At 39.5% G+C, this 23,029-nt stretch overlaps 1 protein-coding gene across 4 annotated transcripts in view; it reads left to right on the top strand.

Annotated features, from left to right (window-relative positions):
• Positions 1-23,029, top strand: part of KIF2A (kinesin family member 2A) — a 130,577-nt gene that overhangs the window by 49,136 nt on the left and 58,412 nt on the right. For 2 of the 4 annotated variants that reach the window (XM_045794279.2, XM_045794278.2), the window contains exon 1: positions 8,216-8,536. In XM_045794279.2, the coding sequence (XP_045650235.1) occupies positions 8,473-8,536 (64 nt within the window). In that variant the 5' untranslated portion in view covers positions 8,216-8,472. Of the gene's footprint in view, positions 1-5,292; positions 5,434-8,213; positions 8,537-23,029 lie in introns of those variants that run through there. The other 2 variants (XM_087862129.1, XM_045794290.2) reach the window with 2 other exon arrangements.

The following is a 23,029-nucleotide window of genomic DNA, read 5'->3' as shown; positions in this document are numbered from 1 at the left end:
AATGGGTGAATAATTCTCAAGGAGAATTTTTGCAGATATTCAGTCTTCAGGACCCTCAATTCCAAAAACAGATTGGAAAGAATTCTTTGGCAACAGGTTCACTGATTATTACATATTCTATATCATCCGATAAGAAAAACTTGGCCATGCATTTTTATGGAGTACTCTAAGTCACTCCTTCTATACTTCATATTCATTAGAATCTCCCCCCACCTCACACACATCTCTAAATATTATGATGCCTATTTCACAGGTAAGGCCTGTGAATTCTGTTCCAAAGACGTAGCTATTGAAAAGAGTGACTTTCCTCAGAATGGAAAACTTAGAAAAAACAAACTTGAAATTCTCAAGTGCGGTGATCCGGGATATCTTGCTGGGTCACATGATAGGGTATGGTTACTTCTAACAGGAACTGTCTGTTCTCAAGTACAATTCATCACAACTGAGTTGTTGGAAACTTTGTTTTGCTTCATATTACCAGCTTCTGAAAGAAGTCAGTATTTGTGAGGTTTCAGAAAGTTTCCTTTGAAGTCAGCACTCCAGTAAAAACATGAACTATATCAACTGAGCACCCATGGAGTCAGCCTGAGGACTTATTTCTGTATTCTCAGGGGGCTTTCTTCTCCTGGTCAAGTTCCTGCTTTTTCACCATTTGTCTTATGAGTTAGTAAAGGTTATTTAAATGTCATTCATGAGTAAATAAGAATAATAATTCCAACAAAATCTTGTTATCTGAAGTTGTATTCTTTAATATACTTCTCTAAATTATCAATTATCTTTTCAGTCTTTGACTTCAATTTTGCCTGGTTCTTTCTCAAACTACATTTTATAGTGACACCAACATAGACTACTTCCTACTTTGTGTAATTGTACTCCAGAAAAATTCTAACATCTGGTAATGACAGTCTCCTCCATTCTTAAAAATCAGAAAACTGCCATATCACTGTCCTTTATCCTGCATGTTTCATGTGTAATCAGTTTCTTTTTTTTTTTATAATGATTTTTTATTATATTATGTTAGTCACCATACAGTACATCCCCGGTTTCCGATGTAAGGCTCGATGATTCATTAGTTGTGTATAACACCCAGTGCACCATGCAATACGTGCCCTCCTTACTACCCATCACCGACCTATCCCATTCCCCCACCCCCCTCCCCTCTGAGGCCCTCAGTTTGTTTCTCAGAGTCCATAGTCTCTCATGCTTCATTCCCCCTTCTGATTACCCCCCCTTTCTTTATCCCTTTCTTCCCCTACTGATCATTCTAGTTCTTATGTTCCATAGATGAGAGAAATCATATGATAGTTGTCTTTCTCTGCTTGACTTATTTCACTTAGCATTATCTCCTCCAGTGCTGTCCATGTTGTAGCAAATGTTGAGAACTCGTTCTTTCTGATAGCTGAGTAATATTCCATTGTATATATGGACCACAACTTCTTAATCCAGTCATCTGTTGAAGGACATCTCGGCTCCTTCCACGATTTAGCTATTGTGGACAATGCTGCTATGAACATTGGGGTGCATATGGCCCTTCTCTTTACTACGTCTGTACCTTTGGGGTAAACACCCAGTAGTGCAATGGCTGGATCATAGGGTAGCTCAATTTTTAACTTTTTAAGGGACCTCCACACTGTTTTCCAGAGTAGCTGTACCAACTTGCATTCCCACCAACAATGTAGAAGGGATCCCCTTTCTCCACATCCTCTCCAACTGTAATCAGTTTCTATTCTTGATGTTTCTTTTTTTTTTTTTTTAAGATTTTATTTATTTGACAGAGAGAGAGGCAGCGAGAGAGGGAACCTAAGCAGGGGGAGAGGGAGAAGGAGAAGCAGCCTTCCTGCTGAGCAGGGACCCGATGCAGGCTCGATTCCAGAACTCTGGGATCATGACCTGAGCTGAAGGCAGACGCTTAACGACTGAGCCACACAGGCACCCCTATTCTTGATGTTTCTTAATCTACTTATCTATTAGATCATAGTAGATCTACTACTTGTCTATCATAGCAGGTATACAGAATCACGTCTCTGGTGACCCTAGACCCCATGTAACAATCAACCACATGAATTTTGTGCCTGATACAATTTGAGGATTACTTGATTATTATGGTATTAAAGGGCCTCCTCCCAGGCCAAGGAACTTGGAGGGCTTAAGGGTGGGGAAGATCTCCCTTTCATTTTACTTTTTATCCTTTGGTATTAAAAACAGTTTTATGAGCATTTGTTACATAAGTAAGAATCTATATCTACTTTTTGAGGTTTAGATGACTGACATTAAATATTGATTTTCTGGGTCATATCAGTGAGGAAATACATTACCAATTTCATTCGTTCAGGAGGAGAAAAGACTACCAAATCAAAGGTTATAAAGTTGACAATGTATAATGCAGTTATCAAACTTTCCCTTCATTATTCAACAAATATTTGCTGAACATCTGTGTTTTAGGTGCTGTTCTATGTGCCAAGGATATAGTGAAGAACATTAGATAAGCTTCTTACCCTCAAGGAGATTACTTTAGAGTGGGGCAGGGGGAGATTACTTTAGACATTTGGAGGAATTTGCCCACAACAAAAAAGTTTTACAAACATGTTCACAATGAGAATTTTATATTGGTAAAATATTGAAGACAACCCAACAATACAATGAATGTGTAAGCAGAAAATGATTTAGAAATGCATGGAATATTAAATATCTATTAAAAATTATAAATGTTTAGTTTAAAACACAATGAAATAGTCATAAGAAATGAATCAAGCCAAAAAAATATCTTAACTGAAAGCTAAATCTATGATGTAAAAAATGTTTTTAATATATTTCCACGGTTGAAAAATGTATTTACTCTGTCTTAGCTATGCTTCATTAATGGTATATAACATACATTTTCAATTTAAACAAGGAATCCAGGGGCTCCTGGGTGGCTCAGTCTGTTAAGCATTGGCCTCTGGCTCGGGTCATGATCGTGGAGTCCTGGGATCAAGCCCAGCATCTGGCTCCCTGCTCAGTGGGAGTCTGCTTCTCCCTCTCTCTCTGCCAGTCTCCCTCCACCTCCTTGCTTGTGCTCTCTGTTCTTTCTCTCAAATAAATAATAAAAATAAAATCTTAAAACATAAATAAACAATCCAAACAAGTATCAAAATTAAGTATGTATATTAACAAAGGTTAGGAAAATAAGGCATGTTTGGGGGCTTATTTTTTATTGGAAACTTTGCCTTCTGTAAAGTTGCTCAAATCATTACCAAAAAATCAAATACTATTTTTTAACAATAAGAAATATTTTGGAGCACCTGGGTGGCTCAGTCGGTTGAGCATCTGCCTTCAGCTTGGGTCATGATCTGGGGTCCTGGGATTGAGCCCCACATCAGGGTCACTGCTCAGTGGGGACCCTGCTTCTCCTTCTGCCTGCCACTCCCCTTGCTTGTGCTCTCTCTCTGTCAAATAAATAAAAATCTTTAAAATAAAAAAAACAGAAATATTTTAGTGAGACCCGTTCTTTCTAGTTGTGCTTGAGTTGGCCTGAATACATTGAGAAAACTAATACTACTCATAGTTTTTAAAAATATGTAATGAGGACGTGTAGCATACCATTAATCATTTTGGTTTATATCACTAATGCTCTGTAATATATATATGAGTTTATTAAACTCCTGAATGAACAAGAACTATTGTAAGGATATATAAATGACTTTTGGCGGGGGGCAAGGAGGAGCAGAAGGAGAGAGGGAAAGAATCTAAAGCAGGCTCCACATCCAGTACAGAGCCTGACATGGGGCTGGATCTCACAACCCTGAGATGATGACCTGAGCCAAAATCAAGCTCTGGCCACTTAACCAGCGGAGCCACCCAGGCACCCCAGGATATATAAGTGATTTTTAAATTTAGATATATTACTGCAAATGGTGAAAAGAACACTTCCTGTTATTTCTGAGTTCATGCTCATCAAATTACTGAAAATCTGGTATGAAACCCTGATACTTGCTATGTTTGACAGGGATTAGTCACGTAATTAAAGCAAACATTACAATAATAATTAAAGATTATGAATAACTCAATGTAGACAATAATTGAATGTAACACCATATTATTTGATATTTCTGTATAGATCTATGTCCAGTATGGACCTTAAAAGGTTGTGTACATTAGCTCTCTACCAACAGCTTACCATTAATCCATTTCAATACACTATCAGAAAGTACAAGTGAAAGAATTATAATGAAGAAGGTGGACTAGGAAAATAATCAAAGTCTATTTAGTACACAGTCCCTAAGTGGCCAATGTACAGAAAATATTGAATTATGGGAATTCAGGGAAAATCAATAGATCTCAACCAGTCGTACATACAGATTTTAATCAGTTGTACTTACACCTCAGAATCTCCTGGTGAATTCTTAAAAAGTGGGCCACATTAAGTCCCCTATCCCAGAGATTTTAAACCATTGGGCCCTGGAATAGAGTTCGTACTTCTGTATTTGTTCAAAATCTTTCTTAGGTCCTTCTGATGATCGTGCTTGGGGGAGAATCACCCACACAGGACAGTCATTATAGATTAAATTGAGAGGAGAAAGCTCCATAAAGAAGGGACACTTCCACTGCACCGTGCCACATGGAAAGATTTTAAGTGGAGAAAAAAAGAGAAGGACAAGTCATTTACTAGATAAGCAGAAAGTGAGGCAGGAATGGGCAAGGTGTTGTAGGGAAGAAAGTAGGTAGACCATTCTTCCGAGTTCAAGGCAAATGAAGGTGGTAATGTCCACTGAATGAGGTAATTAGAAGGTAATGGTTCACTTTAAAAAAATACAATTCAGTAGAGGAGTGAATCCAGATTTAGGGCTTAGGAAATGAATGAGTGATAGGGAATGAAGGCAGTGAGTATTTAGAGCACTCATTTGAGAATTTGGCAGGGGAGGGAAAGTGAAAAATAGAATGGAATTTAAATAGGAAGTGAAGGATCAAGAGAAGATTTTTTTTTTTCCCCTCAAGAGAAAATTGCCTGAACATGTTTATAGACAATGGAGAGAAATCCAGTGAAGAAGAAAAGAGTGGGTATTTTAGAGCAGGTAAAATTGGGATTTGTATCTCCAGGCGTTTTGAATATATTTGTGTAAGGACTAAAATCAATTAAAGTAAGTTATACCAGTTTAATTAGAATTTAAATCTGAGTAAATTAAGGGGAATGGGGAATCACCATGAAAAGGTCTAAAAAAATAAGTCTGTAAGAAGGTTCTGGGCAATAGTGGACAATACTAAAATCAAAGACAGTCTCTGCTAACCCTACCTATTTTCTCCATTTATTCCTAGATCCACAAACTGTGGAAGTAATTGAGAATAGATGCAAATACTAAATGGAAAATTCGAACTTAGAAGATGTAGACAGGTACAGATAATCTGAGCCAACTTGTACCTCTACTCTTCCACCAGACGAGCAGATTACTGGTTAAGGTGAGTGCTGGCTGCTGACTCAAAATTCACTAATTTAACAGCCTCTTCCTTGGAATAATCTCTTAGGGTTTGTATACTAAAGACTCCAAAGCACAGAAATTTTTAAAAGAAATCCAGGCATAAAAAGGAGACTGGCTTGGTCGGATTAAAATAACAAAAATTTTTAAAAAACAGTTTGTCAATTCAGTATAGGATAGGTCAAGAGCAACCACTCTTATTAGGTTATGACTTGACAGAAATGATCATTGAGCAGGATGATTCTGCCAGAATGGCCTGGAGTGGGTAAAAGAATATAGACAGATCTGTAAAGCTGTTGCTCTCCTGCCAAATGTGAGGTGATGAGGGTCAGAGCCAATGCCAACTGTGTTTAATTTTATGTCACTGGACATAAAATTCTAATTAATGATTTGAGGATTATAGTAGAGTACTGGTTTATTTTTTATAGGATGGTTTTACTTTGTTTTTAAACTTGTACTATACTTTATAATTATCAAAGCACTGCTGTGTTTTATTATTTCATTTGACCCTCACAAAAACTTTCTACAGTTGAGAGAATAGAGTTACTTTTCCAGTCTTTTCTAAGAGGTAACAGAGATTCAGAGCAGTTTAACAAGTTAACTTATTGAACAAATGTCAGTGTCTACTGTGTCCCAGTCACTCTTCTAGTTAGGGTTATATATTTTGCTAATGCCTGAGCTACCGTCACAATTCTTGATCTAGGATGTTGATGGAAACATAGCCTTGTTGCATTTATTTATGACTGTTCTTTAGGTGGCTACTTGCACAAAAAGCCCAAGATGCAAATCTTGGTAACTATATATGTTGAGATGTACCAAAAAACATAAGCCTTTTGGGTATGACTACAAAGGAAAGGCTTTTATATTTGACATGTGGTATGTCTCGTACTTTTTTTTTATGGAGCAGGATCATATACATCTTTTAAAAATACCTTTGTATACGGATTAAAGGTTTAGACTTCTTAATTACATAACCCACAGGGTACAAGGTATGTGTCAGCAACCATGATAAAACATATTTTATGAAGCAATTTTAAATTTAAAAGCTGTACAGCTTGATTTCTTTACATTCTGTAAAGCATTTTCAAGCAAATAAATAGATGCTTTACACCTCAGTCATAGAGACATCAGAGAATGAGTTCTAGGCAGAATCAGAAGAGTTCAGATAAAACTCTTAAGATTATTTAAAACAAAAAACAACCAAATCTTGATTTGGTCAGATCTTATTTTGAAACAGAGGTCCTGAAGTGAGATTTGCAGTAATGTCATTTCTGGAATAGAAAAGCAGACTTATTGGGGCACCTGGGTGACTCAGTCAGTTAAGCACCTGACTCTTGATTTCAGCTCAGGTCAGGATCTTGGGGTTGTGAGATGGAGCCCCAGATGGTGCTCCACACTGGGCATCAAGCCTGCTTAAGATTCTCTCTCTCCCTATGTCCCCCACACTCTTCCTCTCTTAAAAAAAAAAAAAAAAAAAGTAGACGTTATTTTTTAAGTTGTCTACCCAGCGTTTTTTTTTTCCCCCGTATAAATTATTCTTACTTTTTAATGGATTTAAGAAACTTCATTCTTTTGGTAAGTATGCCTTCAATATGTTCAAGTTACAGATGGAGTCTGAGTCTTTTAACATTTTTTAGGGTCTACTTGACTTGATTATATTGGGTTGAAAATTCTAGGCGTGTGCATATATGCACATATGCACTTAACACACACATGTATCTAGCTTCCAATTTTTAAATTTTAAAACTGTATATTTTTAGTTATTACAGAGAGATTAACAATGACTAGAGAATGTTAAGGCAAAAAAAGTGTTTCCTCCATGGCACGTCTGAACACTAGAAGCAAAAGTCACACTTTTGTTGGTTTCTACATGGTGCTGTAAACAGTTTCCATGTTCCTTGTCCACATGGCCTTCCTGCTCTCCCAGGGTGGAGAGTCTTTCTCTTCACGTTGATGTGGTCTGACTAGTCAAGTGACTGCAGAAACGGCACATTCCTTAGTCAACCTGATGTTGTCTGCCCTCTGTCCTTGAATCATAGTTATTGGCTTTGTGGGCCAGAGCAAATAAAGCCTTGAACCCTACCTACAGGAGAGACTAGACACCAGCTCCGGAGACACCATAAACGGAATAGTCAAGGCGGCTCCAGCACACGGTTTATGTTTGAGTCGCGATGAGCTAGTCACAAGGCCAGGCCATGAAGAAGCAGATCTTCATTCAGATTTAGGGTGGGTGACACCGCAAAGGTTCCCATCCGTAACTGTATGGGAAACCTTACTTGGGCAGGCCACCTCTAAGTGGCAATACAGGTGACACTCTCAGGTGAAACACTATCCCCGTGGTGTCAATGGCAGAGGTCCCTAAATTCACGTCGCTCAGCCCCACATTCCACTCGGACAGCCCAGCACCAAAAGGGACGTTAATCCACTTCGGCCACAAGGACAAATCATGGAAACCAGGGAGAGAGACAGGAAGGCACCAGCGCGCGGCTTCCCGCCTCTTCTAGGCCGCGCGCCGAAATCAAACGCGACCGTGGATCTTTTGGGGCGGTGCCACGCGCGCTCCGCTCCCTCCGCAGACCAAGCCGCGGCCGACGCCCGCGCGCCCTCCCCGCCGCGGACCTGCGCTGGGGGCGCCTCAAGGCAGCGGGGAGAGGTTCGCCAAGGAGGAAGAGACGGGGGAGGCTCGCTCTGCGCAGGCGCGCGGCGCCCCGCCTCCCCAGCGTCGGCTCCCGGGCGGGCGGCGCGGGCCCTCCCACTCTCCCCCGCGCCGCCTGACGGCCCCGGCCCTCGCTTCACCCCGACGCCCCGGCGTGCGCGTCCTCCCGCCGGCCTGCAGGCCCGGGGCCTCCGCCTGCTTCCCCGCCGCTGCTCCTCGCGGCCCCTGCTCGCGTTCACGCTGTCGCCCGGGCCGGCGCGGCCGCGGGCAACCGCTCCCCCTCCCACACCTACCCCGCCCCCTCCCCGCCTTTTCCGCCCTCCCGTCCCCCTCCCTCGGCCCGCCGCCGCTGCTCCAGATGAGGTGATGGCAACGGCCAACTTCGGCAAGATCCAGATCGGGATTTACGTGGAGATCAAGCGGAGCGATGGTGAGCCGCGCCGCCGCCCCTACCGGCCGGGCCCCGCATTCGGGTGTTCACGGAGGGGACGCGGGGCCGGCCGCCTCATTGATTGCTCCTCCGGGCTGTGGGGGCGGGAAGGCGGCGGCCGCGGCGCTTTTGTGTGTGGCGTGTGTGCGAGTGAGGCCGGCGTGGGGTCCGCCCCGGGTGCCGCTGCAGTGCGGGGGGCGGGGAGGGGCCGCTGGAGATGGCCTGGGTGTCCCGGCCGCATCTTCGGGGGTTCGGGCGGGTGAGGCTGAGGGTCCCGGGACGGGGGTCCCCGCTCTTCCCGCGATCTCCATCCTCCCCGGGGACTCCGGCCCGGGGGGCCGGGGGCAGCGAGCTTCTTTAGGGAGGACCCAGCCTCGCGGTTCACCCCGGCCTTTTCATTTTCCGGCAGTATCACTGAGGGGGTGGGGGGTGGGGAGAACGTGGAGACCAGTGGTTTCAATATTTAGAGAACCGACTACCGGCCCGAGGCGGGGGGAAAAAGGCCAACCCTGAAGCTGGTTAGGCTTCTTCGTCTGTCGCTTCTTGAGCATGCCTTTCTTTTTTTGCTAGTCCCTTCCTTGCAAGAAGGATGCGGAGAACGTCGTGCTCGGCCATGAATATGTGGGGGTGGGGGGAGCAGTGGGAAGAAGTGTTCGATAAGCTTCTCAGAGGTGATGAGACTGAAAGGGAAAGAGAGGGATGAGGCTAGTCAAAGCGATGCATTACCGAGAGGGTGGGGGGTGGGCGACCGGATGTTGATATTTTCACACCCTCTAGAGAGGTAACCGAGAGAGAAGTGTAAGATGAGGTGAACATACATGGTTAATTGAAAAGAAAAGAAGAAGCCTTAGGCTTATGTATCTTTCTATAGGCTCCTCTTGAGGAAAATATTTTATGTCACTAGCTTGGGGTGTGGAGTGAGATGCCAGCCAGGCTTGGAAATAATTTATATTGTAAAGGAGAAAACGCATGGAGAGAGATAAGTACAATTTTCTTTCAATTCGAATATTGGAAGAACTAGAGATATGTAATAGGTGTGTGCGGTGTTCATGACTCCATCTCCCTGACACTCACTTACCTTTATTTATGGCTTATTATGCTCTTAACCTAGTCAGTAGTAATGTTGCTATCACATCCACACCCTCCTCGTTTCTAAGCAAGTTTGACCAAGTTATGTGAAGCTAGATTGACTTCCCTGTTATCTGTGTGATATATTGTTAGACCTTATATAGCTAATGATTTTTCCCCTTGTATTTGAGGTAATTTGCATTAACAACCGGAAACATCATTACCCGGTATGTGAAAAGATCACTTACGCCGCTTAGAGCTTTAGTAGTTACCAGTAATACCCCTGGGAAAGCGATGTCTCCTTTTCTTGGGTTGGGGTTTCTTTTTATTTTCTCTTCGAATTGCTGTCCTTAAACAGTACTGTTACTGTCATTTCTTTTTTTAGGTGAACGAGGGTCCACTGCTTTCCATTGAAAGTAGGATTTGTATATTAATATTCGGGGGTACAATAAAATGTGTTGAGTTCTTTACATTCTAAAGAGCCTTTATGATTGTCAGTATTATTTCAAAATATATTAAACAGGCATTTGAAAGCTTTGTATTTTTTAATTTTTTCTAGACGAACATCTTTTTGTTTAAACGTATGACTTGAAATAATTTTGGTTCATTTTAGGGTTCTAGGACAGAGACTTTTCATAGCCTTCAGCCTTTGCCTTTACCAGAAATCCAAACATAAGCATAAGAGCTTTGTGTACTTCTATAGGTGCTAATAACCCAAAGTAACATTTCAAAGCAGTTTGCCCATGAGGTCATAATAGAAATTGGTACAATGTGTTTTATCCCAGCCTTTAGTCACCTACATATTTATGCTCCTCAGAGGCATGATGGAATTGGCGGAAGGTAAAAGACAGCTTGAAGGGAATGGTCATTCGCATTGGATAGTGGGGTGTCACAGTAGAAAAAGATGTCTGGGAAACTCCCCGTAAGCTTTCCTTTTTCACATTAAAGAAGCTGTTTTGTTTCCTCCCATTTCTATAGCACATCTGTATTGGATAAAACACTGGTGGTTATTGTAACAAAAATAAACTTTGTAGTTGGAGGAGCACTAATGCAATGCCCAATGGAAGTCACATGAGTGAAGAAGGGCTGCTCTAGGCTGCTATTAACTGGTGACTTGATGTTCTCCATGCTTCCTAATGGTGATACTTGTCCTTGTTTCAGAGCATGCTTCCCCAGTCAGTGATGCTCATATATAAATAAAACATTCCGAGGGCCAACAGGTAAACTAAAATAAATTTATTATTATCTGTCAAGGGCCTCCTCAAAACTAATCCCACAGTAAGTCTTTACTAATTACTAAAACCAGATAGATGTCAGACCCTGAATTCCTAAGTCATTCAGTATCACTCATGAGGCAGCATATTTCCTAAAGTATTAATATTTGGGTATATTTATTTTAATATTATATTTTCAAACTGCACTGGAGAAGAGGTGGTGTAGAGAATCCAATTGAGGGATGCCAGGCTCCCACATCCACTTCAACCACAATCAGGGTGTTATGGGATTAAAATACTTACTAATAGCCTCTTCAGTTTCCTGAATTCATCTGTGTATCTCCTCCATGTGCCTAGCAGAGGTTCTTGCATATAGTTTTTGACTGAATCATTCATTATTGGATCTTTGGTTTTCAAACATGTAAGTTAACCATTCTGATGAAATCTTACCCGGAAGTGAAACCCTTCTATCTAGGCTACCACCTCCTTATTCTGCTTCACCCCCTCCATCTCACTCCATTCAGGCCTCTTAGTACAACGTCCCCAGAGTTGACTGGAACTGAGTGATCTGCTAAAGCTAATCTGACATTTCTGGTATTCTGAAGTTAAAAATGACAGGTCAGATGTACTGAGATTGTTCCCCACCACAGGCGATAACCTGGTATGAAATGAGACTAGTTTCTGGAAATGGATAGTCATGTATAATTTACTTTTTTGCATATAGTTTCCTATTATCCTTTCCAGTCAACTCATTTTTGGAATCCAGTGACTCTAAAATCTGCAGTCTTACTGTTATGTAGCTAGGTAGTCTTTTTTTTTTTTTTTTTTTTTTAAGATTTTGTTTATATGACAGCACGGACACAAGTGGGGTGGCGGCAGGCAGAGGGAGAGGGAGAAGCAGACTCCCCAGTGAGCATGGAGGCCTACCTGGGGCTCCATCCCAGGACTCTGGGATCATGACCTGAGCTGAAGGCAGACGCTTAACCAACTGAGCCACCCAGGCGCCCCATAGCTAGGTAGTCTTTATTGGGAAATCTGTAAAGTACTGTTAAAACATCTCTTACCTGTTTGACAGTATCTGTAATTATCCTTTAGAGACTGGGGGAGGGATGAGAAATGTTTTGAATATTTGGAAGCTGCGACTCTGATGGGATTGTTCTCTGGGGTCTCTTAGTCACAGTGTTGATATATGTGATCTGAAGAGAAAGATCAACCAGAAAGATCCTTGAAGTTAACCTAGTTCTCATTTTTGTAAATATGGAAACAGAGTCCCATGTCATCTTAAGGGACTTGTCTAGATTCATATACCTTGTAATGGCATCCAGGAACCTGTCTTGCATAGCGTAGAAACCAGACTATGAAGAACTGTGGCAGTAAAGGGAGAATTCTGTTATTTAGGAACCATACACAGCTTTCTACAGGCCAATAAGGATGCGTAGGAAATTGCTTCTCAGTCATAGGAAGAGAGCCCTAGAGAGCAGGGTTACAGAGCCCAATAAGAATGATCTGGTAAAAAGTGATGATGGTATAGTAACTAGAAGGTCACAAGGACAAAATTAATACTATTTCTTAATAAAGTGTGGGTGAAAAGAATGCTTTAATTAAGCATCTGAAATCATGAACTTAAAGATTTCAGAGGATTTATTGGGAATCTTGGGAGTTTAGAGCAGGCAATCTTTAGGAAAGATTTTAAATGGCCTCATTCTCTTATTTTGCCACATTCTTCTGCTAGTTCATCTTTACGTGTCATTATGTAGACTTTGGAGAATGGACTGTGTGAATGTAGGTAATAAAAATGAACAACATAGCCATACAATTATATGGCTCTGTGGAGTGGGTGGAATGGGGGAATTTGTGGATTAATAATTTCTTTTTACATGGTAACTAGCATGATAAATGTTCCATATATGTATAGTTAGGCCTTCATAGTTTTCTTTTCTTTAAAATCAATTAATTAACATATTAGTGTATTATTAGTTTCAGAGCTAGAGTTTAGTGGTTCATCAGTTGCTTATAGCACCCAGTGCTCATTACATCCTGTACCCTCCTTAATGTCTATCACGCAGTTACCCATCCCCCCACCCTTCTCCCCTCCAGCAACCCTCAGTTTGTTTCCTATTATTAAGAGTTTATGGTTTGCCTCCCTCTGATTTCGTCTTATTTTATTTTCCCCTTCCTTCCCCTATGTTCACCTGTTCTCTTTCTTGAATTGCACATATGAATGACATCTTATAATAATTATCTTTCTCTGATTGACTTATTTCGCTTAGCATAATACACTTTAGTTCCATCCATGTCATTGCAAATGGCAAGATTCCCTTTTTTTTGATGGCTGAGTAATATTCCATACACACACACACACACACACACACACCACATCTTCTTTATCCATTCACCTGTGGATGAACATCTGTGCTCTCTCCATAGTTTGGCTATTGTGGACATTGTTGCTAAACATTGGGGTGCATGTGCCCCTTCAAATCACTATGTTTGTATCCTTTGGATAAATACCTAGTAGTGCAATTCCTGGACTGTAGGGTAGCTCTATTTTTAATTTTTTGAGGAACCTCCATACTGTTTTCCAGAGTGGCTGCCCCAGTTTGCATTCCCACCAACAGTGTAAGAGGGTTCCCCTTTCTCTGCATCATTGACAACATCTGTCGTTTCCTAACTTGTTAATTTTAGCCATTCTGACTGGTGTGAGGTGGTATCCTGCTGTGGTTTTGATTTATATTTCCCAGATGCCAGATGATGTTGAACATTTTTTCATGTAGGCCTTCATTGTTTTCAAACAGGTTATCTAATTGGATCCTCACAAGAAACCGTGTGAGGTAATGCAGGGTAAGAAGGTGATAGATTGATCATTTTACAGACGAGGAACCTAAGGTTGGGTTATTTCCCAAGATCACATGTTAATTAGGGGCATAACCTCACCCAAACACTAGGTTCTTTCACTTCTAGTTTTCTTTTTAAGCGCTGACACATGCTTGTGGATGATGGTATGAAGTTGTATACTTTTTGTACTTTAGTGGGTTTTTTTTTTTAATATGTAAAAGCCACTGTAGTAAAATTTTTTTCTACTGCTACCAAAGAGGCTCAGAAAATCTACAGTTGATAATATTGAATTAAATTTTCCAAATTGGTGAGATCAAATTGAATTCTGAGATTTTATTAACTATAAGGATGAAGATTCAGCAGTTTAAGGCTTTAAAAAGCCCTTTTCACTAGTCACTGTTGCTTCTAGAATTATCGCAGAAACCCAGGAATTTATGTTCATTGCCTAGTCACTTGATTCTTAAGGCAAAAATTTTGGAACTTTGGGGAAAGATTATGTGTCAGCTTGTTTTGTGTGTCATAATTGTTGAAAATCTGGAAAATAGCAAAGAGCTAGTTAAGCCTATGTCTTGTTTAAATAGGAAAGGAGGCTTGAGTGTGGAATATCCAGAATAGGGTTCCTTGAGGGAGCATTCGGACCCATTCTAACTAGTCACAAGTACACTTGTCATTAATATTACATTAATGTTTTGCAAAGCTTAATTCTTGGATTCAGCCATCTACTTTGCTTTTAACACTTCTGTCCTATAACCTAAAACAATCTTTCGAGGTGTTTATTTGTTTTGAGATCATACTTCTGATAGAATAGATACAATTTTTAAGCCTTGGGTACAACTAACTCATTTTGACTCTTCTGGTCCAGTTGTGGAGTAAATATAGGTTATGTTGCCCTCCCATCCCATACTACCTCTTTTGATTAAAGTAATAAAAATGGTATTATAATGCCTAGGTGAAAATAGGCATTAGAACCTAACCATCTTAAACATTTAAGGGCTTGATTACACGTAGGGGATACTGTGCCATGTACTTTTATAGAGAGCTAAATAAATTCAGCTTCATGGTATTGGGATTTTTCTTGTGAAAACTTGCTCAAATGAAATATCATTTCATTGTTGGTTAACCTTAAGTTAACTTTTTGTTACTGTCTCCTGGGAGTAAAATAAGTAGAGGAGGTGTCCCTTTTTAAAGTTGTGCTTGTAAATCTAGTCTTTGCCTAGGTCTCTCTCATTTTGGTACTACTTGTTTTTGTCGTTATCCACTACAACCAAACTTGCAGTTCAAGTGGGTATTTACTAGAGAGTGAGGATGTTTTGGTATATAGACCATACGTGATTATGCCATATCACAAAACAGTGTGATCTCATAGTTTTTTCTTTGTACAGATTTAATTAAATACATTTTTATTAATAACTTATTATATGTCAGGCATTCTGATAGGTGTTGGAGATACAAAAAATAAGGCACACACAATAAATGATTGATGTATAGTGTGATAAGTACTGCTAGAAGTATGCTGTTTTGCGTGTACATAATTACCACTTCCCTTTTTAGGTTTAAGCTCTTTATTTAGACTCTTCTAGTTGGGAGTCTTCTGGAAATACTGTCCCTTTCACCTCCTTTGCCTAAGACCAATATCCATTGTGGTGTGCTTTCCTGATAAGGCCATATTCATCCTCAGAATTCTTATTAATACAGTACCACCAGTCCTTGTAGCCCCTGTCACTTTATTGAAATTGTCATTATTTGTTATTACTGACCTATTTTCTTTTCTCTAATACCCATCTGAGTTTTAACTTTATGACTTTTTACCTTTGTTTTGATACCTAAAGGAATCAGGTTTTTTCACTTTTACATTTCTCATAGAGGAGCCCGTGGCATCAGGTTTCTCTCTAGATATTGGGGTGGTTCTAGACACAGGGACCAAGGAAGGAGAGCATGAAAACTGATCGACCACCTGCTGGTGCTTGTATATAATTTGGAAACAACTCTCCCTACACAGGTGGCCAAGGGACTGTAAGAATCAGACACCTCCCTGGGCTATGTATTTTACTTATTTTCAAAGACTTATTTCTTACATAAAAATTTTTAAAGGAAAGACGGGATCAGGATGGGACATACTTACAGTAAAATTTGCATGGTGTCTGCGCTATACAAAGAGTGACTTTTTGATTATAACTCTTGGTCAGCATTTATCTACTCAGCTTCATCCAGATAGCTTGTATCTTCCGTACTGCCACATGAATTCTGCTTGTTTCTTAAAAATTGAACCCGGAGATTTGACATTTGCACCCTTTATGAAGTCAGTTGTTTCCCTAAATATGTTAATATCCAGTATCTTCCTTGATTTTCATGACATCCCTGCAAGGTAGACAGTATTTCACCCATTTTGTTGAAGAGAAGCCCTATGCTCAGAGTATATAAATCACTGTGAAGTGTTTAAGCCTTATGAAGGGCAATTTCACATATTTACATTACATGCATTGGTCAGGACAATGTGATAAGTATATTTTAGTGGTGTGACATACATATATATTTAGAGAACACTGGATAAATGTAGTTGTGGGAATTCTGTTTTTAAACTGGATAGAATCTGTATAGTGATTTCACAACCCTGGCTACTCATTGGAATCACCTGTGGGACTTTGAAATTAAAAACAGCCAAACACAAAAAACAGCCCCCTACCCATCACCACCAATATCTGGGTCTTTTGCATAGAGAGTCTGTTTTTATTGGCCCAATATGGAGCCTGAGCATTAGTATTTTATTTTAAAAATTTAAAACACCCCCCACACTGATGAAACTTAACTTCACACGTACAGGTGATTTCAGTGTGCAGCCAGGGTTGTGATCTGTTATTTTAGAAAGAGTAGCATTTCCTAATAGTGATCTGACAGAATTTCATGGAGAGTGAAGTTTTAATGGTGGGAGGAAGTTGACTGGTAGATTGCCGGGTAGTAGTACAACATGTGAGAAGAATCTGAGCTGGAAATGGAGAGCTGTCAGGTAAAAGGCATTAAGAACAGGTAGAAGGGAGGGTGAGAAGAGGAAAATAAGGAAGGAGAAGTGATCTGGGACACCTTATTAAAGACTTGGAAACAAAGGTAAGGTAAGGCTTCTTGGAATTAATTTCTAGGACACTTGGAAACTACAGTAGGACTTAATCTCCTAAGAGCAGTAATAAGAGTTAGCTAGTGATTAGTGATAGATTAGAGAGAGAATAATACCGAAAATGAGAGCTAGCAAGGGTAAGATTGCATCGGTCCAGGAGGGTGAGCAATGATTAAGGAACAGATGAGATCCAGCAGCCTGCAAAAAGAATTGATGTTACGTGGTGGTGTATCACTTGTGCTGAATAAAGAACAGATGTGTTGAAAGGAATGGACTTAACATTTGGAAAGTCTGAGTGTAGGTTATAAAATCTCTTCTGTTTAATCAAGCTAATCCTATTCATGAATATTTTGTAGAGGACTGTAGAGCCTGTGTACAATGTGATATCAAAGAGAGCATCCAACTCTGGCTGTTTATAGTTTTCGCCACGAGTATCTTTAAAGTAAGTCTAAGGTATGAGTCATTTCCAATAAATGTTTATATGTAGAGCAGGAATTTCTTAAGCTATAACTAACTGCTTTGCCTACTTAAGAAGACTCAGTTATAGTGTATTAGCCAAAACCCTCTAAGAATTCATGGAAGGGAATGGGAAGGAAAAACAACACTTAAAGGATATGGCTTCAGTTTTTTAAGGGATGAAGGGTTTTGGTTCTTAAAATACAGCTACTCTTTTCCTTTGCTTTTATTTTTGTCCTATTTTTTCTGCCCTGGCTTTCACCTTGCCTTTTCATCCTTAAGATTCTGAATTTCATTTCAGCTTTTAGAATGTCTTAACTGCTATTGCAATTTAGGACTTAAAAAGAAATAAGTGCGGGATGAATAGAGCGTATTGGATTTTTAGGGCAGTGGAATTATTCTCTATGGTACTATAACAGTAGATACATATTATACATTAGTTAAAACCCATGGAAGATACGACATGAAGAATGAACCCAATATAAACTATGAGCTTTGAGTATTAGGACTGTGTCAGTGTAGGTTCGTTTATTGTACAAGGTACCCAGTGTGGGCTACTGATGATAAGGGAGGCTCTGGGTATGTGGGAACAGGGGGTTTGCTCAGTTTTGCTATCAACCTAAAACTGCTCTAAAAAAATAGATTTATTTTAACAGGGGGTTATGCACACATTGGGTGTTAAAAGTTAAAGCTGCTTTTGGAATAATGGGCCAATTAATGGGAAGAATTTGTAGTATTTTAAGAATGAGGTTCTTATTCCATATAGGGTTTCAGTTAAGGTTAACTTTTGCTCTTCATTTTTGTTATGCATAGTCTGTTGGCCAATATGAGAGATTTAGGGTTTGTGGACACAGTTTTTAAAATGAGCTGTAGTGCAGTGAGAGTATTGAAATATGTGTGGCCCATGGACATTTTGAGTTTATAGTTCAAATGCTGTGACAAATATCCAAGCAGTTTGTCTAGAAACTTTTTTCTTCAGGTGAGACAGGGTTGAATTTAAGCAAGTGTTTACCTGTTCTAGTTATAAAATAGGGAATTCCTCTTGTAAGATAAATACATGAAATCTGATGATGCTTCATCTTATGGAAGGTGAGTTGGGAGTGCAAACAGCATTAAACTTTTTTGGGAAGAGGTAGTATTTTTAAGCTTGTAGTTTACTGTGGACTAAAAAGAAATGGATATAGTGATTTACCAATATATGGGTTTTAGGAATGGAGAGCAAATTAGAGGCCCTAATTAGAGGCCCTAATTAATGAAGTAAGTCTTAAGAATTTAACCTCAGACAACTCTGATGAAATACTGCTATAGGTCAGACTTGCTTATATTTTTACAGTGAGGAAGTTGACTTTTCTAAGGCCATACATGAAGTAAGTAGCAAATAGATTAGCGCGTAAATACTCTGCCTCTAAATTCCTCTACACTAATTCCTTAAGAGTTCTTTGTATATTGTGGATGTTTCAGGCATTGGAAATCAGATCATTAAATAGTGCTTTCATTTTTCTTTCTATGGTATAGATTGCCTTCAGGTGTTTTTTATTAATGTAACTAGCATATGCTGCATGACCATTGTATGTCCCTTCATCTGATGCCTCTGGGGGCAAAGAAATAGGATTTCTCCCTGGTGAAGACTACTGTGTCAGTCATAGAAGACTGTGTTCTTCCCTGAACAGTTGCAACATTGTGAGAGTTTAGGCTGTTCTTGCTCCCATGACCTTCAAGATTTTAGACAAGGGCATATGTTTCATTTGAAAGAATTTCTTATTAGATGAGCAGTTATATTGCCAGGAAAATACAAGAGATTATAGCAACTTGCTAGGAGTCCATGGGCATAATTGATGAATTTGGGGGCCTCTCTAGATTCAGTCATCTTTATTTTTATAAAATTGTTGTTTGAAATTGTTTTGGGAATAATGTATGGGTTGCATTTTTACCCTCCACTCCCCCCAATAGCTGGTAATTGAGAGCTGACTACAGGATGACCCTAAATACGTGTGTATTTTCTTTTTATGTTCTTTAGGATACACCTTTTTTGGGAGGAGTACACTTTTATTAAGAGTAATACATTGCTTTTAAACCTTACATGTACTTTTGGGTTTCATTAAGAGCCATTCCCTAACTAAACTAAAGGTAAATAAAATATTTTATCTTCCAGCCCTCAGCCTTTCCTTCTTAATCTTTGCGGTGTTCTTTCTCTTTTTCTAAATGTTGGTGTTCCTCAGGGCTTGGTCCTAACTGTGCAGTACTTCTCACACAGTAATCTTTCTCTGAGTGAACTAAATGCTTCTCTTCAGCCTTCACTGGCCGCAGATGGTACTTTTTCTGTACCTAATGGATTACTGAGTATTTTCATGTGGCTTTCTCATACGTACCTCAAATTCAGCATGTCCAAAATTGGACCCATCATCCACTGCCCAGTTCAGAAACCTAGATGTCTTCCTTGACTTCTTGGTGTCTCCTAACATCGTATCCTATCCTCAGGTTCTCTTAATATAACTGCTCAAGTACCTCTTCAGTCCATATGCTTTTTCCATCCCTCTACTGTGATCTTGGTGAGGCTAGTATTGTGTCTTCCCTGAACTGTTGCAACTAATTCCTAATAGGTCTGTCCACCTTTGGTTGATTGTTTCAGAATAACATTTCAGACATACAAATTTGACCCCCTGATCATCTGCTTAAAACTATTTGTCACATGCTCTCTCTATTATCCTTTGGCTAAAAACCCCCACTCTAATGTAGCTTACTCTACACCCTGAACAATGTGACCTCCCTCTCCAGTTTGATTTCTTGCAGCTTGAGGCCCTTCAGACACATTGAACTCTTAGAACACTCTACTTCTACCTACCTAATGTGCATACTGCTGTTGTTCCTTTTTGTCTCTGTTAAACATTCTATTCTTCCTTGATTCTTAGATTAGGATAGATCCTCTGCTTTGTGGTCTCCAAGTCCCCTCTGTTTATCCATTAAAACTCTCATGGGATTGTATTATCTGTTTAATTGTCTTTGGTCCGACTCAAGTTCCATTGTGTCCTTGGTGCCTAGTACAGGTCCTGTTCATGCTTAGTAAATTACCTATTTTTTGAACCAATGATTAAACGAAGTTCTAGCTGTGCTGTTCTTGCACTGCTCAATTCAGATTTTCACATTCTGAAAAAAATTGATTTGTGTTCATCTCAGAGCATCAAGAGGTATGTGTCTTTGCTTTTAATGTACACTTTTAACTTTTTAAATTTAATTACCTGTTTTGAATAATAATAATATAGTCCCATGGTTAATAATTAAGTTCCAAAGGATACATATTAGAAAGTCTTTATCATATCCCTGCCCCCAGCCACTTAAGTCTTCTCCCAAGAGATAACCAGTATTTCCAGGTTCTTGTATATGTGTGCAGGGATTTGTTTTGCATTCTCAAGCAAATGCTTGTATATTTGTACTTATATGTAATATAGATATTTGTAAATATATATTTTTATGTATGTATATTTGTATTTGTAAATATATATATATATATTTTCTCTACATGTGGTATATTGTATACACTGGTGCTTCTTCCCCCCCCCCCCCAAGATTTTATTTATTTGAAAGAGAGAGTAGGTGAGAGAGAAAGAGAGAGAGGGAGAGAGAGCACGAGCAGTGGGGAGGGAGAAGCAGACTCTCCTGTTGAGCAGGGAGCCCAATGAGGGGCTCGATCCCAGGACCAGGATTATGACCTGAGCCGAAGGCAGGCGTTTAACTGACTGAGCCACCCAGGTGCCCCACACTGGTGCTTCTTAATATTATTTTCATTTAATAATAATGATATCTTGGAAGAACCTTTGAATACATCAATAATAGTCTCTATGGCTGCCTTTTATTATTGGTTAAATATATTACTATTTAGATTGTTCCCAATCTGTAGCTCTTATACAGCCAATCCTGTGTTGAATAATCTTGAACTTCTGTCATTTTTTGCATACTGATGACTATATCTGTAGGATAAGGTCCTAGAAGTAGACTTGCTGGTCATAGAATTGTATTTTTTGATTTCAGTAGATCTTGACAGTTTGCTTCTAAGAGAATATGTGATTTACCTTCTTATCTGCACAAGTGCTCCTTGTCCACAACCATGTACAACATAACGTTTTTGAGATTTGCTAGCTTGGATTGTAGAGTTTAGAGTTCATAGAGTTTAGTAGAATTTTTTTTCTGAAGTTAAATGGCCCAGAAAAGATAACATACTTAATGTATAAAGTATTTATGAGATCTAGACATGTAATGAAAAGCGTTTACGTTCTAGTGTTATGATAGCTAGTATAGAAAAGATGCCATATGTTATTAAAAGTTTTCGAAAAATACACATTACTGTTTTTAGCCTAATAAACTCGAACAGCCGTACTAAATAATAGATTGGGATTTTTTCATACTGTGAACACAGTTAAATAAGTTTGTGCTAATGAAATTACTTCTGTATTTCTATCAGTTTGTAGTTGGTTAACTCACTTAAGTAGATTGCCTCGTTATTCGAGACCAGATCAAAGAATTAAATCTCTTAAAGCTAGTTACACCTCTGTTCAAAATGCCAGCTTTTGACTGGAAGGGTAGTTGGGTGAAAGTGTGTGTATTGTTTATTTGTTCATCAACCAATATGTATTGAGTATTTTAGGCAATGCGCTAGCTGTTGAATATAAAGCAATGGGAAAAATCCACAAAAATATGTCTCCACGTGGAGCTTTCATCCATATAGAGGAAGTGGAAGATACACAGCTATCCCATTAATAACTTGTTTTTTTATGAAATCACATCAGCATGTTTGTTGAAGGGAAGAAGCCAGGGGATGAGAAGAGACTGAAAATAAAGAGCAAGGAAAAATTATCAGTATATCAAGATTTTGGAGAACATGGATCAGGTGATCCTTAACACGACCTTTGAAGGGTTTATGTGATCAGGCTCTTAACCTTTTTCCTGTGTCACCTTACACACTACCTCCTACTCCCATTGTTGAGCCTCACTGGCTTTCTTTTAGTGATTTTTACTACCTCAGAGCTTTTGTACAAACTCTTCCCTTCACCTCAGATTTTCTTACTGCCCACTCTGCCTGACTCAATTGTTGCTTTTCGTTCTCAGCTTAAATATTATTTCTATACTTGTCAAAGGGGTCTTTTCTGACTCTCGAATCAAAATTTGATCTCTTATTTTTTCTCAGTACACTTTACATTTTCGTAAACTTTGTCACACTTTGTAAGTATGCATTTATTTTTTTGCTTTTTTTTTTTCTTTCTTTTTTTGAAGCCATATATCAGGTCTCTGTGGTTCTCTAATACATACTTAGCATCTTTGAGCGCCCAGGGGTGGTTCAGTGATTAAGTGGCTGGCTCTTGATTTTAGCTCAGGTCATGATCTCAGGGTCCGGGGATCGAGCCCTACATCAGCCTCTGTGCTCAGTGCCGAGTCTGTTTCAGGATTCTCTCTCCCTCTGCCCCTTTCTCTCCCCTCACATAAATAAATAAATCTTTAAAAAAAAAAAAAACTTAGCATCTATTATGGTACCTGGCACATAGCAGGCATTCATTGAATATTGACTGAATGAGTTACGAACTTAACACCAGCGATGAATAGATTAACCATATCCTCACATCCTCAGTAATTTAGGTTTTAAAAACCTTTTTCAAGGTTTTAAGAGTTAGGAGTGGGTGAGAGCTGACTAGGCAGAATTGAGGATTTTTAGGGCAGTGAAAATACTGTGTATGGCCCTATAATGGTGGGTACATGTCATTATATGCTTGTCCAGACTTTTAGAACATACAACACCAAAAGTGAATCATAATGGGCTTTGGG

The sequence above is a fragment of the Ursus americanus genome, chromosome 5 (assembly GCF_024610735.1).
Source record: "Ursus americanus isolate L20-20 chromosome 5, mUrsAme1.1.p, whole genome shotgun sequence".
Taxonomy (NCBI): Eukaryota; Metazoa; Chordata; class Mammalia; order Carnivora; family Ursidae; genus Ursus; species Ursus americanus.
Note: the sequence above shows the minus strand (reverse complement) of the source record. Positions and strands in the feature narration are given on the sequence as shown.